Here is a 16604-nt window from a genome sequence, read left to right on the forward strand (position 1 = left end):
TTCACTCCCTCTTTCACTCCACTTACCATGTATCTTCTAAAACAACAACACTTACCATATATACATTAATATAGGAACATCACAGTCCTCACCCTTCGTCAAATTGCTTTCTAAACTAAGAGCCCCTGCTTTGACCTTTGCTGCAGGGAAATTAAAATAAATAAATAAAAATCATTAAAAACATCAAAGCAGTTTACAACAAAAAGAAAACAATCACACAATAAAAACATTAAAAATACAATAAAAACAAAGGTCAACTATTGCAAAAGGACACGTTTTAAAATGCAATGTGATTACATTTTTCAGCTGAGAACTATATAGGAACATTCAGGAAGGACAAAGATTGCTAGATAATTCAAGTTTCAATCCACACATAAGTCCGGAAGATGCAAATCAGTTCCGCTGATAGTCACAAAGTTCAAATTTTTCAAGCATCCCCAACAGGTGATTATTCCTTCTGCACACGAAGAGTGTTGCGCTTGGAGGGCTGCGAATGCATTTCATCTCACTGTCTTCAAATGGTGATGGTGATTTCTATTATTGTTGCTCTCCTATCGTCAACAAAAAATCCAGAAGACTGGCAGAGTATCATTATAGCTACTTCAGAACAGAAAAGAATCTTTGTGATCATGAACCATTGGAAATTTCCACTGAACCAATTTGGCAGAATACTCCCCTACATGGGAACCCCAGAATCTTGAAGGGGGGGGGGAGACTGCACATCATACATATATAGCTGGAAAACATTGAGCTTCATCATAAATATATATATTGGGGGATTTAAAATATGTATTAACCAAAAAATGCAGATCTGAAATGCAGATTTAAAAAACATATCCCAATGTTTAAAATTAAGAAAGGTGTGTGTGTGGGGGGGGTGCGTGCGCACCCCTCCATCTAGCCACTGTCTTCACCCAAGCCCAGGTACCAGCACAGCCACAAATCACACACACTCATCTGTTAGGATGGTTCACCTCCCCAAATCCACACTTTGGAACAGAAAGACGTGAGCAGGCAACAACCACAGGAAGCAATTTCCAAAGTGAAACCATCTTCTTTAATTGGTCCACGAAAAGACAGGTGGGGTAGACATGCGCTCCCTGACCACCTCTGCAAGTGATCACGTCCCTTTAGACCAAACTCCGCCCCTCCTCCAGATGTTGTTGGACTACATTTCCCATTGTCCCCTGAGCATCGCTCATGCTGGCGGGAACTGACGGAAGTTGGAGTCAGACAGCATCTGGAGGGCACCAAGCTGAGGAGGGGTGCTTTCGATTATGTTGCAAACCTGTGTGCCAAAGCAGCTGGGAGAATCAGCTCCCTCTACCCCCAGCCCAAAAAGGCAAGATATTCGCACAGTCCAAATCAAAGCCCTCCCCCCCCCGCACCTTTGAATGAGAGCTTCAGAACTGATTCCAGTTCTTCAGGCACCCTCTAACAGTTGGACTTAGCCCCCCCACCTCCAATTAAAAAAAATCCCTACCCTGAGACATGAAGGCAGAGACAGACTAATCAGGTATGCCCCCTGTGTTGAGCTGTCTCTCCAAGGCAGCTCCTTTCCCCAACCTGGTGCCCTTCACATGTTTCAGACTACAACTCTGTTTAGGCTACAACTATTATGGCTGTGCTGGGTGGGTGGGAGGGCACATGGCAGTTGTAGTTCAAAACATCTGAAAGGCACCAGGTTGGGACATCAAAAGCCAACAAGGTTCCACAGCAGCCCAGGCAGGGCTGGCTACCTTTTCATAGGGTCCAGCCCTGCCAAACCCTCGACTCCGCCTGACCCCTTAGTCCACCCTTCCATCCCTATCGCTCAGGAGACCAGCAGGCAGGACAGATGAGGTGAGCAATGCTTTGAGGAACAGAGGAAGAATGGAAACTAGTGCAAGGAGATGGAACTAACTCCAGGAAGAAAAAGGTGCATTACTTTAAAATCAATAGTGCAATTTGTCATTTGAGTTTGTTTTGTGGCCAATAGCCTGTAAACACAACAACTAGTGGTTTAACCTTTTGTGGGGGGGGGGGGGGGAGACAAACATGTTGCCAACTTCTTCCCAAATGCTCCTGTGCCGTTCGGCAGCTGTATAATGGGGAAGAGATCCAAAGAGAGATTTTAACAGGAGAGATCCTGTTGAAGTAATAATCATACACTGCCAAGAGAAACTGTTGTAGCCTCCACCATCTCTGCAGAACCGTATCAGGGGAAAAAGTTGTTTCTTTAAAAAAAAAAAAAAAAAAGACACAGGAGCCTTAGTCAGAAAAAAGTTGGCAACTGCAGAAAGGAGGTATTTCAGAGCAGTGATATAAAAAACAGTTCCTTCGTAAATCTAACCCGTTGAACGCAAGACAAAGCTTTTTTTTTTTTTTTTTTTTTTTAAGGCAGACCATCTCCTTTAGGATGGGAAGATGTCTGGTCAAAGATCATTGATTAAACTACACAGCGCAAAATGCTGTTATCTTTCAGAGGGCAGAAGAGAGAGGAATGATTTTGGGGGGAAAGAGCCACCCACCCCACTCTCCAAGCAGAGATTTATACACTCTGGCAAAATTATAGATACTATGCAGTGTGTCACGTTTTAAAAAACAATGTCTGGTGAAGGAAGCGGAACAGGAAATTGCAGCCCCACCTTCCCAAGGCTTCTCGCAGGGTGCGAGGCGGAGAAACGTAGAGATAATTCAGCCTCTCCAACATGGCCAATGCCAGAAAAACACAGAAGCCCATTTGGGCAATCCAGGCCGCAAACCAGGGATGAAGAAGCTGTGGCTCTCTAGATGCAGCTGGGCTCTAGCGCCCACCAGCCCCAGCCAGCATGGCCAATGGTCAGGGCTGATGACGATGGGTGCTGGAGTCCGAGAACACCTGAAGGGTCCCCCTCCCTGTCACAGGTTCCCCGTCCCTGCTGCAAACAGAAATGTCATCGATGCAACCAAGAACTGTGGACCCCTCTTAGCGATGATCATTTCAAGTGGCTGGAAGGAAACCTTTGAGGAGTGATCATTAGAAGCAGAGTCAAACTGTAAAAATGCATTGTCCTCATCCCTCCACAATAAGTTACAGGTTGGGACAAAGCAGGTTACCCCCCTCCAGGTAGCACCATCGAAAATGAGGACACCAGAACATATTAAGTTTTCAGCCACTGAGAAGCCCCCCCCCAGAACAAACTGAAGTAACACACCCCAGAAACAGCAGCAAGAGATGCCCCTGAGGTAAGAAGCCACCAGCAGCCAGTTTGGCCAAGAAGCTCTGGGCAAACGTCCATTTCTGGTTTCACGACAATCAGTTGATTGGTTCATACTCTGAATAGCGATTCTTCCGTGTGAGCAGCACAGTGATGCTCCCCCCAACCAAAAGCGCCACTGGGGTCCCCAGTGCCACTGCAAGAATTGTGATCACGAGTGGGGAAAACCCATCCTTGGGGGGTTCACCAAAGCCGATCAATGCAGACCTGGAAGGAATAGCCGGGGTGGGGAAGGGAAGAGAAGGGTGAGAAATGGTTGTCAGCTAATACTCCACTTTTAGACTTGCTTCTCCCTCCTCTCTATTTATTGTCCACTGTCAAAATCAAGTTTAAAAGATCCTTGGGGCAGGGACCTCTTTGTTTGTATATCTTTGAAAAATAGGGCGATAACGATAGGGTGACACCTTTATTAAGGCCACGTATAAAGTCACAAAATAGCCAGCAAGCTTTAGACTTCCCTAGAACTCTTCTTCAGGCTGAATCCACACTTTGGAGCAAAAACATATTAGAAAAAGCTGGGCATGGTCCTGCAGTCGTAAATGCCAGCAGTTTGTTATGACTCCTTCTAAGATGAAAAGCAGGAGGTGCCTGCTTTTTTAACTACTCTGGTAGGTGCAGAACGATTTCAGGCTGCATTAAAGGCCACCAGGACAATGAAAGCATCACTCTCATTCCCTCATATTTTGACAAGGAATTCTAGCAGTGACTTGGATCTGTACACTTCAGATCTGTGCTGCAGAGTAATTTCAGGCGGTGCGCTAGGTGAGAAGCGGCTTGTTCGGCTGTGGTTCCTCTGTAAAGCACTACTCAGCCTTAGCTAACCTGGTGCCCTCCAGATATTTTGGACCACAACTCCCATCAGCCTCAGCCAGAACGGCCATCTGAGAGCACTAGGCTTGCAAAGGCTGCTGTATGGCAAGGTTGTCAATTAAAAAAATATTATTAATTACAAATGAACTTGCAACCTCTCACTCCTGTCTGCTTCTGAATCCTGCACAACCTCCCAATCCTTCCCTTCAGACTTTCCTCCACCCCCATCACGCCCCTTCCTCTGCCCTTCGCTCCACCAGCCTCCACAGCTCACGCATCTCCCCAGTGCCTCTACCCTTTTACCCTTGTTGGCCTTCCCCCTTGGAACTACCTCCCAAAGCATCAGCATGAAGCCCATTGCTTCACCTTGCCTGAAATCCCTCCCTCCTCAACTCCTTCCCTGATCAGTCCTCCCTCCTTTTGTTCCTAAAGCACTCAGCCCCCCCCCCAATGAGCAGCTCCCCACCTGTAAAAAAAGCCAAAACGTGACCTTGCACTGCTCAGGGGGAGCTGTCAGCAACAGAAGGTTGGCAAACATTTCAGGAAGTGTTCAAAAAGCTTCTGTGAGGTCACAGCAGCTCAGCTAACAGGCAGGCGAGAGGCATTTTCTCCCACCCATCCTTACGCAGGAAGAAAAGACCCAGCTCTTGAGATGGCTTCTCACCAGCTTAGGTGGCCGTTTTCTTCGTAGGCCTCGTTGTCCTCGCTGCCGAAGGATATATTGATGGCGGCCACGCTGTAGTCTCGCCCCTGCTCCTCTCCAAAGTAGCCGTGGGCTATGCTAGGCCTGGGCAGGGTGCGGTTCACCATCTGCAGCGGGTAATACTGGCAGTGGACAGTGTCTCCTCGCTTTGGCTGCAGGGCGCTGTACGCCGCCGTCTTCCACTGGAGGAAGCTTGAGCCAAGACTGCCATTGAGGGGCACAGAAACCAGCTGGGCCATCTGCGCCAAGGGGGCAGCGAGAAGGGAAAGGGGGAAGCAGCCGTAAGATTAGGCAAGGCAGGCAATCATCATCAACATCATCATCATCATCATGGTTTATTTGTATGCTGCCTTTCCATAAGAATCTATGCTCAAGGCGGCTCACACCATGAAAAAAAAAAGTTACATAATTCAATCAGTTGCAAAACAAAATTCATAGTCAAACAGTAAGTTAAAGAAAACAACTCATTAAGAAATATATAATAAATTGAAACAATGCCCTTAAAATTCATAATAAGCTCCAACAACAGAAACACCAAAACATAATCCCAACAACAGCAAAAATAACTTGAAATGTTCTGGCAAATGAATAAAAAAGTATTTCTCTAAAAGTTTTAACTTTCATTGCTGGAAGCTCAAACTCCACAAATTCCACCAAATGTGGAATACCCTGAGACATGCCACAGCCCCATAACTCCCCCCAAAAGCTGTCCTGGCTTCTTCTCAATGGTGGCGCTGTCCTCCTCCGTTAGCCACCCAAATTCCGTGTTGCTCCTGGTTGGTAGAAGGGGCTGCTACAAAGGCAGGAGTTCCACTTCCCATGTCATACCATACAAGGCACTGCCTGTCGATTCAGGATCACAGTTAACTTCAGTGGCTGCTTGTGATGTTCCTATATATTAGTGTATATATGGTAAGTGCTGGTTGTTTAGAGTATACATGGTAAGTAGTGAAAGAGGAGGGGGAGTGAATGGGCAATAGAATGCTTGATGATTGGCTGAATGTTTAAAATGGCTGACAGTATAAATGAAAGGATGACAGGTAAATCTGGGGGAATGTGAGGTGGTGAATTGTGGAATCTGGGGGGAGAAGAGAAAGAGTGGATTGCTTGGTGGGGTTTGAGAGAGTTGTTTGCCAGGAGAGCGTGAAGAAGGAGGGAGGTGGAGTTCGGATTAGTATTGAGTAAAACCATATGCTTATGTGCCTGAAGAAGAAATCTTGTTAATCTTGTTAGCTTTGTTATCTTTAATAAATACTTAATTTGGTTTACCAAAGGCCTGATCCTTGGCTGGGGTTTCACAGACCAGAAGGGAGGGTAAGGTAATGACCAAGGCTGAAGGGGAACTGTAACAAAGGGTGGCAGCGGTGAAGAGAATAACAATACCAGTATTCAGAGTCTCTGGGAATACTAGTATTGGGACGTTACTGGTGGTTGCCTAGCAGGGGGATCTGTTGAGATCTGTGCTAGAGCGGATAGGTAAACCATAAGAGAGTGCGGTCCAGACTGGTGGAGTCCTTGGTGGTGCCTAGAGACAGGCAGTAACCACGAGCAGGTAGGAACCTGACAGGGAGAGCCAGGGAAGGACGCATCACACTGCTCCCCTACAACGGCCACCCCCGCTGGAGTGGAGGGAAGATGTGGGCCTGTGGCAGGCAACGGCAACACAGAGGGGGCGCTAGAGAGCAAGGGAAGAACCCCATAAACAACCATCAACCACCCCCTGCTACTGGGGCTGCAGCAGACGAGCATCACAGCCCCTTGGCACCCTGAATGGGACTTCCCATGGGCAGAAGGCCTCTCCCCATAAAAGATTCATGCCACAAAACCCATTGGTGAGTCTGCTGGCTTAGATGGCTTTCAAAATGACGAGATAAATCCATGGAGAAGGGAGAGGAGGTGGTCTGTAAGTTACCGTGGCTAGTAAGTTAAAATGGGACATCCACGTTCAAAGGCAGTCTACCTCTGAATACCAAATGCTGGGAAGGCAAAGGGCAGGGAAGGGCAGCTACTTTGTGCCCTGCCTATGAAGCGGCCACCGTTGCAAAGAGGGAGCTGAACCCAGCTGGGTCTAATCCAACACAGTTGGTGTTTAGGTTCAAAAGGGATAACGCAGTTTAATCAGGTATGGGAATGCAGGGATGTAGAAAGGCTCTAACCCAACTCGCTCAAGTGCTAGCTTTCTGCTTGCAAGAAAGGTTTGTGTGTGCTTGTTTCAAAAAGAGAACCTTCAAACAGCATTCCAAACCAGCAGTGACAGTACTCACTGCACAGTATCAGGATCCTACCATCTGATTCTGTGGCAGGCGTGGGCCAGGCGTCAGTCAACGCAGCCTCACCAGCCTGTTCAGCTCACCCCCTCACACGAACTAAGAAAACATCGAATACTCCCTCCCCTACAGCAGCAGATGCCAAAGGAAGACCGACGGGACGACTGCCATCTTCCAGAGGCATCTGCCTGCCGTGACAGCCCTTATTGCTGAGCAGCCCCTCTGAAAGCAGGCCATCTGCTCCCTTATGGGCTGGATTTCACAATCGGCCACAGAGGCCCTGTTCGCTCTGCTCCCCACCTGGGCCGCAAGTGCAGAAGCTGGGGCCTTCTCCGTGGAGGTTCCACACCTCTGGAACAGCCTGCCCAGGGAGATCTGGAGAACTCCCTCATTACTGAAAAGCACCCAGGAGCTTTAGCGTGTTGTAAATGCCTCTGCCAGGCGACTCACTGGAGCCAGGATTCAAGGTATGTTACCTCATTGCTCAAACAGCATCAGTCCTCTAATGGTTCGAGTGCCCACTTCAAAGTGGGCACTTTTTTTTTTTTTTTATCTTGTACGTCGCCCAGAGTGGCTGGACAACCAGCCAGATGGGCGACTAATAAATTTAATAAATAAATAAATAAATAAATAAAGTGCTGGCACTGAGCTTTAAAGCCCAGTACCAGAGGTGGCTAAAAGTTTTTGGCCCAAGGGCCAAATTCATCCTTGGCCAGCTCTCCAGGGGCTGCATGCCTCTCTCTCTCTCTCTCTGTGTGTGTGTGTGTGTGTGTGTGTGTGTGTGAGACCTCACACTCTTGCATGCGCACCTGCACCAACAGCACCCTCACCTAATCTGCACCCATCAGCTGAGAAGAGGGTAACCTTCCCCTCTCTGCCCATCAAATGATCGCTCTGAATGACCGGGGAAGAGGCACTTTGCATCTCTATCAGAGTGCAAAGTGTGTAGTTTTTAAATATAAATATATATATATATATATATATTTGCTGGCCTCCAACTCCCATCATCCCAGACCACTGGCTGCTCCGACTGGGGCTGATGGGAAACGGAGTCCAAGAGCACAACTGGGAGGCCATGCAGGCCCTTCACTCCTGCTTTTGAGGCTGGATTGTTACTGCCTCCCATAATTATGCACAATCCTGTTGTTTTTTGCTCACACTGGCTTTCTGTTTTGTTTTATGACCTGCATCTTGCTGCAGTTGCTTTTAAATGTTATCAGTGGCTTTTACTGTGTATTCCTTTTACATTTTGTGTGTGTACTTTACTATTTTTGGAACCTGACCTGAACTATACAAGGATATAAATATCTCAAATAAAGAAGCGATTGCCTTTTAAAACAAAACTAAAGGTAAGAACGCAAGAGCCCTACACCTGGATCAAGTCAAAAAGGGCCCAGCTAGTCTAGCATTTTCAAAGTAGCCAAACAGACAGAAGCCTCTTCTGGGAAGTGTGAAAACCACAATGGCCTTGTTTACACCCCTTCCCTAAGAATTTTGTCACCATCCTCAGTTAAAACTGGGCCTATATGTAATCAACGTGGTGCAGTGGTTAGAGGACTCAACTGGGACTGTGGAGATCTGAGTTCAAATCCTTGCTCAGCCATGAAGCTTGCTGAGTGAACTTGGGGCAGTTCTCTCTCTTTCTAACCTACCTCACAGGACTGTTGTAATGATAAAATGAGGCAGGGGTGGGAGAACCACACATACCCAAGACGCTTGGAGGAAATGGCAGTATAAAAATGAATAATTAAAAACAAATAAAAATAAACAATTTCTAGACAAGAGAAATGATAAGGCTAATGCTTACCTGTCTGGAAGTCACACCCTCTTACCTGGAAACCCCTTTTCCTAACCTCAAATACTTGGAACCAAGTGTTGCTGGTCAGCAGTGAAAAGGCACTCTGCACATGTTTAAGATGTTTAACATGTTGCAAGTTTCAAGTCCCAGCACAGGGCATACCTCAAATATCGTCGGGGTATACTCATCATCAATGGAGCGGATGGATTCCAGCTGCTTACGCCCACCTCTCTTTTCCACCGTGGCAATCTCCAGGGCAAAACGAGAGCGGTTGCCACGGGGAGCAACCTCATGCATGATGAACTCCACCTTGGAGCTGTTGGCTGTGTGCAGGAGGCGTGGGAGTGGGCCGTCGCGGCTGGCCCCTTCGTAAGCGGTCACCTGTGGAGCAGTCATGGGGACAGACAATGAAAAGCTGACTAGGTAAGCAAAGAAGTCTCACCGTGTGTGCGCCAGGGTGGCAGGAGTTGCTAGCGATGGGCTGCAGCATATCTGGAAAAATTAAGCCAGGGTGGGGAAGCCTTAGCTGTCCAGATATCCTTGGACTGCCAGCATTCATCAGCCCCAAGCCAGCACGGCCAACAGTTAGAAAACAAAAATGTATTCCTGCATTGAGCAGGGGGTTGGACTTGATGGTCTTATAGGCCCCTTCCAACTCTACTGTTCTATGATTCTATTCAATGGTGTCTGGAACGTGCAAACAGTTGGGTGCCTGTCGTATCTCGACAGGGATGCTGTTTCACAGAACAGGAGCAGCCCCACTGAAAGCCCCACTCCAAGTTATTGTGGTGCAGGCTTCTGATATTTTAGGGCCTTCAAGGAGAAACTCCTGCAGAAGACAGTGACCCACTGGCTATATTAAGAATAGGGGGTCTCTAAGTAAGGTCCTGAGCTGTACAGGGCCTTGTATGTTTGAACCAAAACCTTGAACCTGGCCTGGTAGCAGACTGGCAGCCTGTGCAAATCTTGCAAGCAAGGTGTATATATGATAGCAACTAACCCCCAACCCCCAGCAACCTAGTCATCGTGTTCTGCACTAGCTGCAGCTCCAGGGTGACCTCAAGGGTAGCCCCACATAGAGCACATTGCAGTAATCCAACTTTGAAGTTACTAATGCATGGACAATGCCATTCCTCACAACTGGGAGCTTGAGTCCAACAACATCTGAAGGGCCAAAGGTTACCTAATTTTGCATGTTTATTTTACTTGTATTTAGTTTAAAAAAGTTTAAAACTTTGAAACTGCTCAATGTTTATTTGCAATTGGCATTAGTTCACTGTTACTAATGAACTCATGAAACAGAAATTTTTCCACAGAAAAATAAAGCACTGGAAAATCTCCTGTTTTGAAACATTTTCCACCCCACATCTCTGATTTGGTACATGCATTATACACACTCACAGGATGTGGCCCATGACAAAAAGATGCAGCCCCGGTCATTTGACCTATTGGAGGGGAAGCAACATACTCTTTTACCTGAAAGGATATGCTTCCATTCCAGGTGGTTCCTCTGGGATTTGAGCAGACTCCCCGAAATGTTGCTGTCAAGGTGGTCTCATTCAGCCGACCATCAAGGCTGTCCCAGGTGAAGTTGGCCAAATTGTAGGTGGGATAGAAGTCATCTGCATGAGCCTTGGAGAGATTGGATGTCTTGGTGCCATTGTACTCAAACACCTAGAAGCATCAACGTTGCGAAACTACTGACTGCAATCCATGTCAAAATACACACATCTCAGCCTCCTCTAGATTCCACTTACACAGCCATCTTCTCACAAAGAGTCCCTCACAAAGCAACATTCAAAAAGGAAACTTATACAAAAACTGACTCACTTTACTCAAGCTGAACAAAAATGTCTTCTGGAAGACTCACAGGCTCACACTTTGGGGTGCCTCCCATGTTGGAAATGACAGACGAATGAGAAGAAAAATGTACAGAGAGGAGGGCTCCTCTGTTAATGCCTCCTGCTGTCTCTGCATTTGGCACAAGGATTGGAATAGCCAGAAGAATCCCAAAGCCATCCAGCATCCTATCCACTCCGATGCAAAAGTCTTAAACAGCCTTGCAAGAAGCTGTGAACTAGAGCAGGACCTAGTTCAAATCTCACCTCAGCCACGGATTACTCTCCTTAGGTAAGCCACAGTCATTCTCCTATCCTTATCTTGCCCCCCCCTCAAAAAAAAAAAAAAAAAACATGCGGCACAATGACAGTGTATTCCCTCACAGGGCTACTGTTACAAGAATTAGCACTTTAAGGTCACCATGTGAAATCTAAGCATCCCCCAGATAAAACTGCAGATCCTGTCGGGTATCGCAGGATATCGCCCTCCAATGGTCTCTAGTGTTTAAGATTTGGTGACCCTCTTGCAGAGGAGCATTAAGTCACGAGGGTTGCAACTCAACAGATGCTGCCATAGGAGGAAACCCCACTGACCTCAAGAGGGACTGCTCGGCTTCCCATCCAGCTGCATGATACCAACTCTTAAGGAATCATTGCATAGTCAGAGTAGGAAAAGTGACCCACCTTGCTCTCTTTCCTACACCAGGTAAAACCCCTTTTTATTTTCCAAGGCCTTCTAAATAGTTATTCTCCCTTTGAAGTGGGTTTTAGGCTGATTTGAGTGTTCCACAACCAAGGGGCCACCACGGAGGAGGCCTTCTCTCGCATCACCACCACTTCACTTCAGGTGGTGGAAGCACACAGAGGAGGGCGCCCAAAAATGGCCCATGTGCCAGCCTGATGTTGAGGCAGGTGATCCTTCAAGTCCAACACTCTGTCGAGTACCCACACAGGCTCTTTGGGGGTGGGGTGGGGCGCTTAGGCCTTTGCAGCTAATCCCTCCCAGTTGACCCGAGAGCACATCTTTCCACACCCCTTTCCAGCCCCATCAAGATGACATCCCTTTCTCCACTCTCCACCCTCCACCTCCCCAGATCCCCACCATACCTTGGAAAAGACAACAGCTGTGGCATACAAGACGCTGTCCGCGGGCTCAACCCAGATAGCTCCAGAGGGACCGGGAGACAGCAGCCTGGTCCAGTTGACATGGAGGCTGCTATTCTGGCTCTGTGTGTACAGCAGCAACACCGTGGGCGCCCCAATGGTGCTCCAGACGTAATGGATGGTGTCCTTGAGACCCACGGCCCGGACATGCAGGAGGTTCACGGCAGAGGAGTTCAAGCCTGGGTTGTATTCCAGAGAGATCTGGAAAAGGATGTTCCCACAAAGGGTTAATTCTGCGTCACAAACATTTAGCAAAATTGGGCCCCTGTTCTCACACAGCAGGGGTGGGGAAAATGTTTTTTAGAAACACTATCTACCTGTATATCTACCTATCTATAAAACACTATTACCTTTTAAATTTTTATTAACTGTTAGTTGCTCTGAGTGCACATATTTGTATAGAAAAGCAACTGACTAATTCAATAAATAAAGAAACAAACCAACCTATGGCCCCTCCCCACCATCTCCCATCAGCCCCAGCCAACGTGTCCCACTGTCGAGGTGATGGGAGATCAAGGCCAGCAATGTCCGGAGGGGCGAGAGGTGTTCTTGCTTTGCTTTATGATGGGGTGGGGGGCCTTTTTCAGCCCAAGGAGGGCCGCATTCCCTTCTGGGCGACCTTCCTGGGGCCACATCCCAGTGGTGGGCAGGGCCAGAAGCAAAAGTGGGTGGAGCTACAAGTGTAAATGTTACCTTTGAACAGTAGGCTAGTTTCCACACACACACACACACACACACACACACACACACACACACACACCCCCCTACCTACCTACCTACCTCTGCAGAAGAAAACGCCGGGCTCCAGGGAAGCAAGAGCCATAATCCGTGTTGAAGGACACATTCTAGCCAAGCAAAAGCACTTGAGGAGGGGGCAAAGCAGGGCCAGGAGGACTGTGGCCTGGAGAAGAAGGTGTGCTATGGGTCAGGCCCCCAGGGCTTGCAGGACCACGCTTGGCACCCGAGCCAGAGGCTGAGAAGGGAGAGGGGCACACAGGAAGCGGTGGTAGCGAACCCAACGTTTCCTTCTGCCAACAAAAAGAGGTTCTCCAGGAAGAGATATTTGCAGCAGGATCTGCAAAGTGGTTTCGCTTGGAATGTGCTACTGAGGTCACAACATTGCATTGCACTCTGCTTTTCATTTTGTTTGTAGAAGCTGTTCACCCTTTGTGCCATGAAGCAGTATTAATGACAGGTTCAGATTCCCATCCCTCTTGCTCCTCCCTGGGTCAGAAGGAAGGCTAGAAGCTCCCTCTCAGGACACAGGCCTGCTGTTTCCGCTTGTGTTACTCAGTATACACATACACTGCTCATTTATTTATAGATTGTGCCATCATTGTGCACGATCCTTTTACAGAGTAGAAGTCTCTGCCCCAAGAAGATTACATTCCAAAAATTCTAAGCAGCCATTCTATCAGGTGGGAAGAGCGGGAGAGAGCCAGGACTGCCGGCCCTTTCTACCTGATGTGCCAAAAGGCTAGCAAGGTTTGATGCCCCCCTCCTTTCATCCAGCTGGCCATTACAAGAATTCTGTAACTGAGAAACAGTGCCCAAGTTTGATCCCCCCCAAACTTCCCCCCCCAACCCCTTTCCCTCTTGGGTCGTGTCTTTTAGACTGTACGCCTGATGGCAGGGATTGCCATTGCCATTTGCAAGACTTTGTAGATGAAGAAACTGTTTTGATTCATACTCCATTCTCTAAGAGCCAGTGTGGCGTAGTGGTTGGACTACGACCTGGGAGACCAGGGTTCGAATCCCCACAAAGCCATGAAGCTCACTGGGTGACCTTGGGCCAGTCACTGCCTCTCAGCCTCATGAAAACCCCATTCACAGGGTCGCCATAAGTCGGAATCGACTTGAAGGCAGTCCATTTACATTGAACCATTCTCTAAAACAGCCTTTGCCAACCTAGTGCCCTCTAGCTGTAAAAACCTTGGATTATAGCCTAATGTACAAAGGTAAGAGTCATACCTTTTGCTCCACCCACTTTTCACTTTGGCCCACCCACCACTGGCATGCAGTGCCCATGAGGAAATAATAATAATAGGTCGCTTTTTTTCAAAAACGTGAAACTCAACGTGATCTACAAAAACATTTAAAATAAGTGTAAAAGTAAGTACAACCTAAAAGGCCCAAACAACATATATAAAAGACCAGATCCAACTCAATCCTACCCCACTAAAAGACAAGCAAAAAATTAAGGTCCAACGGCCTGGGAGAATATGCATGTTCTGGACTACAAATCCCATCAGCCTCAGCCATCCTGCGTGATCTGGGCCTGATGGGAATTGCTGCCCCAAACGGCCAGTGGGCACCAGCTTGGCAAAGGCTGTTTTAGAACTTTTGCGGGCGGGTGGGAGATGAAATATGACCAGATCAGCATATCTACTTCCTGCTGTAAAAAAAGAAATCAAGAACTGAAAACATCACAGAACTGAAAAACAAGGAACACTCACTCTACAAACCAGCTCATTAGAAACTTATTCTAGGCTTGACAATGTTTGAAAATAAAGAGTAAAAGAATCTCTAAATTGCTTTACCAGATGAGGCTTAGGGCAGACAAACAGGCAGCGACAGTGGACCGTGCTCACAAACTTTTATTACTCCCAAAGCTTACCGGAAATGAATGGCTTTGATTCCCTAACTTTGCAACTCAATTGCAGTAGAGACTCACCAGGAGGAAAAGAAAGAGAAAATCCTGCAGACTCTGATCTGGCTTCTAAGAGGGGAATTCCAGAGCATGTTGACATATTTTTCACAGGACAAAGAAGTCAGGATTTGAGGTCAGAAACTCCAGCCTGGAACTACCTACTGCTCTCCCCAGCCTAAGGGACAGGGCCCCAGAGTTGTCTCAAATTGTAGGACATTTAACACACACACAGGTGCCCCACCCGGAGATGAGAGGAGCAAGTGAATCAGAATAATCGAATCCTAGAGCTGAAAGGGGCCTATAAAGCCATTGAGTCCAGTCCAGCTGCCTCTTGAGTATCTCCAGTGTCGGAGAGCCCACTACCTCTCTAGGTAATTGGTTCCATTGTCGTATGGCTCTAACAGTTAGGAAGTTTTTCCTGATGTCCAGTCGAAATCTGGCTTCCTGCAACTTGAGCCCATTATTCCGTGTCCTGCACTCTGGGACGATCGAGAAGAGATCCCGGCCCTCCTGTGTGGCAGCCTTTCATGTACTTGAAGAGTGCTATGATATCTCCCCTCAGTCTTCTCTTCTCCAAGCTAAACATGCCCAGTTCTTTCAGTCTCTCCTCACAGGGCTTTGTTTCCAGTCCCCTGATCATCCTCATTGCCCTCCTCTGACCCCATTCCAGTTTGTCTGCATCCTTAAACTTAAGTGTTCATAACTGGACGCAGGACCCAAGATGAGGCCTAACCAGTGCTGAACAGAGGGGAACTAGGACTTTACATGATTTGAAAACTATACTTCTGTTAATGCTGCCTAATATAGCATTTGCCTTTTTTTGCAGCCACATTAGCCTGTTGGCTCATATTCAGCCAGGTGCACAGTTTTCAGGAGGGAAAATGAGACAATGCAAGAACACAACAGCTTCAAACAGTTCAGAGCCTGGGCCCAGACTACCAGAAGGAACACCACTGTAGTTTCTACAACATGGATATACTCCCTTCTTTGGGTTTTAATCCCACTCTTCTTGCTAGGAAGCTCAGGGTGGCATATAAGGCCCTCCCCCCATTTTAACCCTAGCAACCACCTTAAGAGGCGAGTTAGGCTAAGAGGTGGAGAGCCAGTATGGTTTAGCGGAGCAGGTGTCAGATTAGGGCCAAGGAGACTCAGGTTCAAATCCCCACTGAGGCACGGACCTCACCGGGCAAACACCTGCTTTCAGCCTGACCTATTTCGCAGGGCTGCCATGAGGATAAAACGGAGGAGGCACCCGCCTTCCTGAACAAGTATGGTGACCGGCCCCGAAAGGGATCCGGCTAGGTTGTCAAGGAGGAGCAGAGACTGGAACTCATACACCTGGAAAGCGCACCTGGCTAAGTGCAACCCCTGGCTCCCCTCTGGGAGACTAAGATTCACATGTGGCTCCAGGCCTTAAAATGCTCGGAGCCCGCAAGGAATCCCACCCTCCCTCTCCTTTCCCGTTTCCCTCATCTTTGCCTCTCTGCTCACTCGCCTTGCTTCTCCTTCAACAAAGAAACCCCCCCACAACAAACGTACACAATAACGTCCAAACTCGGCCGTGTATGTGCGTGTGTGCCTTCCCCCTTCCTTTGGGGCACGGCACAAGCTACCAGGGGAAAAGAGTGCCTCTTTGCATGTGCAGAGCGCTCTCTTCTCCTCACGGTCTCGGCCTGCGGGGCGGGAGCCACATGCCCCCAGTTTCGCCTTGCAGCTCCGGCAGCTCCCGAGCTCAAGCAGCGAGAAGAGCGCCAGCGGAGGGTCCCCGGCCTGGAGCCCCCAGCCGGGGTCGGCGAGGGAAGAGGACCCCCAAAGGGGGCTGGGCGCCCACCCACCAGCAGCTGGCGGGCCACGGGGGCTCCCCCGTTCCTGGCCGAGGCAACACCGACTCCCCCAGCCGCCAACGCAGCGCCGCTTAAGGGCAGATCCAGACCTCCCAGCCCCAGCGCGCCGCCGGCCTCACCTTCCTCTGGTAGGGCGCGGGGTCCCCGGCCCGGCCCCCCGCCAGCCACCCGAGCGGCAGCAACAGCAGCAGCCCGCGCCAGCCGCCCGCCGCCCCCGGCATCGCGCCTTCCCGCAGCGCCGATGTTGCAAGGCTCCACGTGACGCAGCGGCTGATCCGTCCGGTTCCGACT

General features: G+C 48.6%; 1 protein-coding gene across 1 annotated transcript; it reads right to left on the bottom strand.

Moving 5' to 3' along the window:
- Positions 1-260: 260 nt before the first annotated feature.
- On the bottom strand, positions 261-16604 carry GLMP (glycosylated lysosomal membrane protein). Its single transcript, XM_061606240.1, has 6 exons — positions 16433-16604; positions 11763-12020; positions 10294-10491; positions 8980-9198; positions 4714-4991; positions 261-3446 (listed from the first exon to the last, which is right to left on the bottom strand). The coding sequence occupies exons 1-6, from the start codon at positions 16532-16534 to the stop codon at positions 3278-3280; spliced, it is 1224 nt and encodes a 407-aa protein (XP_061462224.1). The 5' UTR covers positions 16535-16604; the 3' UTR covers positions 261-3277.

Source organism: Rhineura floridana, chromosome 22, assembly GCF_030035675.1.
Source record: "Rhineura floridana isolate rRhiFlo1 chromosome 22, rRhiFlo1.hap2, whole genome shotgun sequence".
Classification (NCBI taxonomy): Eukaryota; Metazoa; Chordata; class Lepidosauria; order Squamata; family Rhineuridae; genus Rhineura; species Rhineura floridana.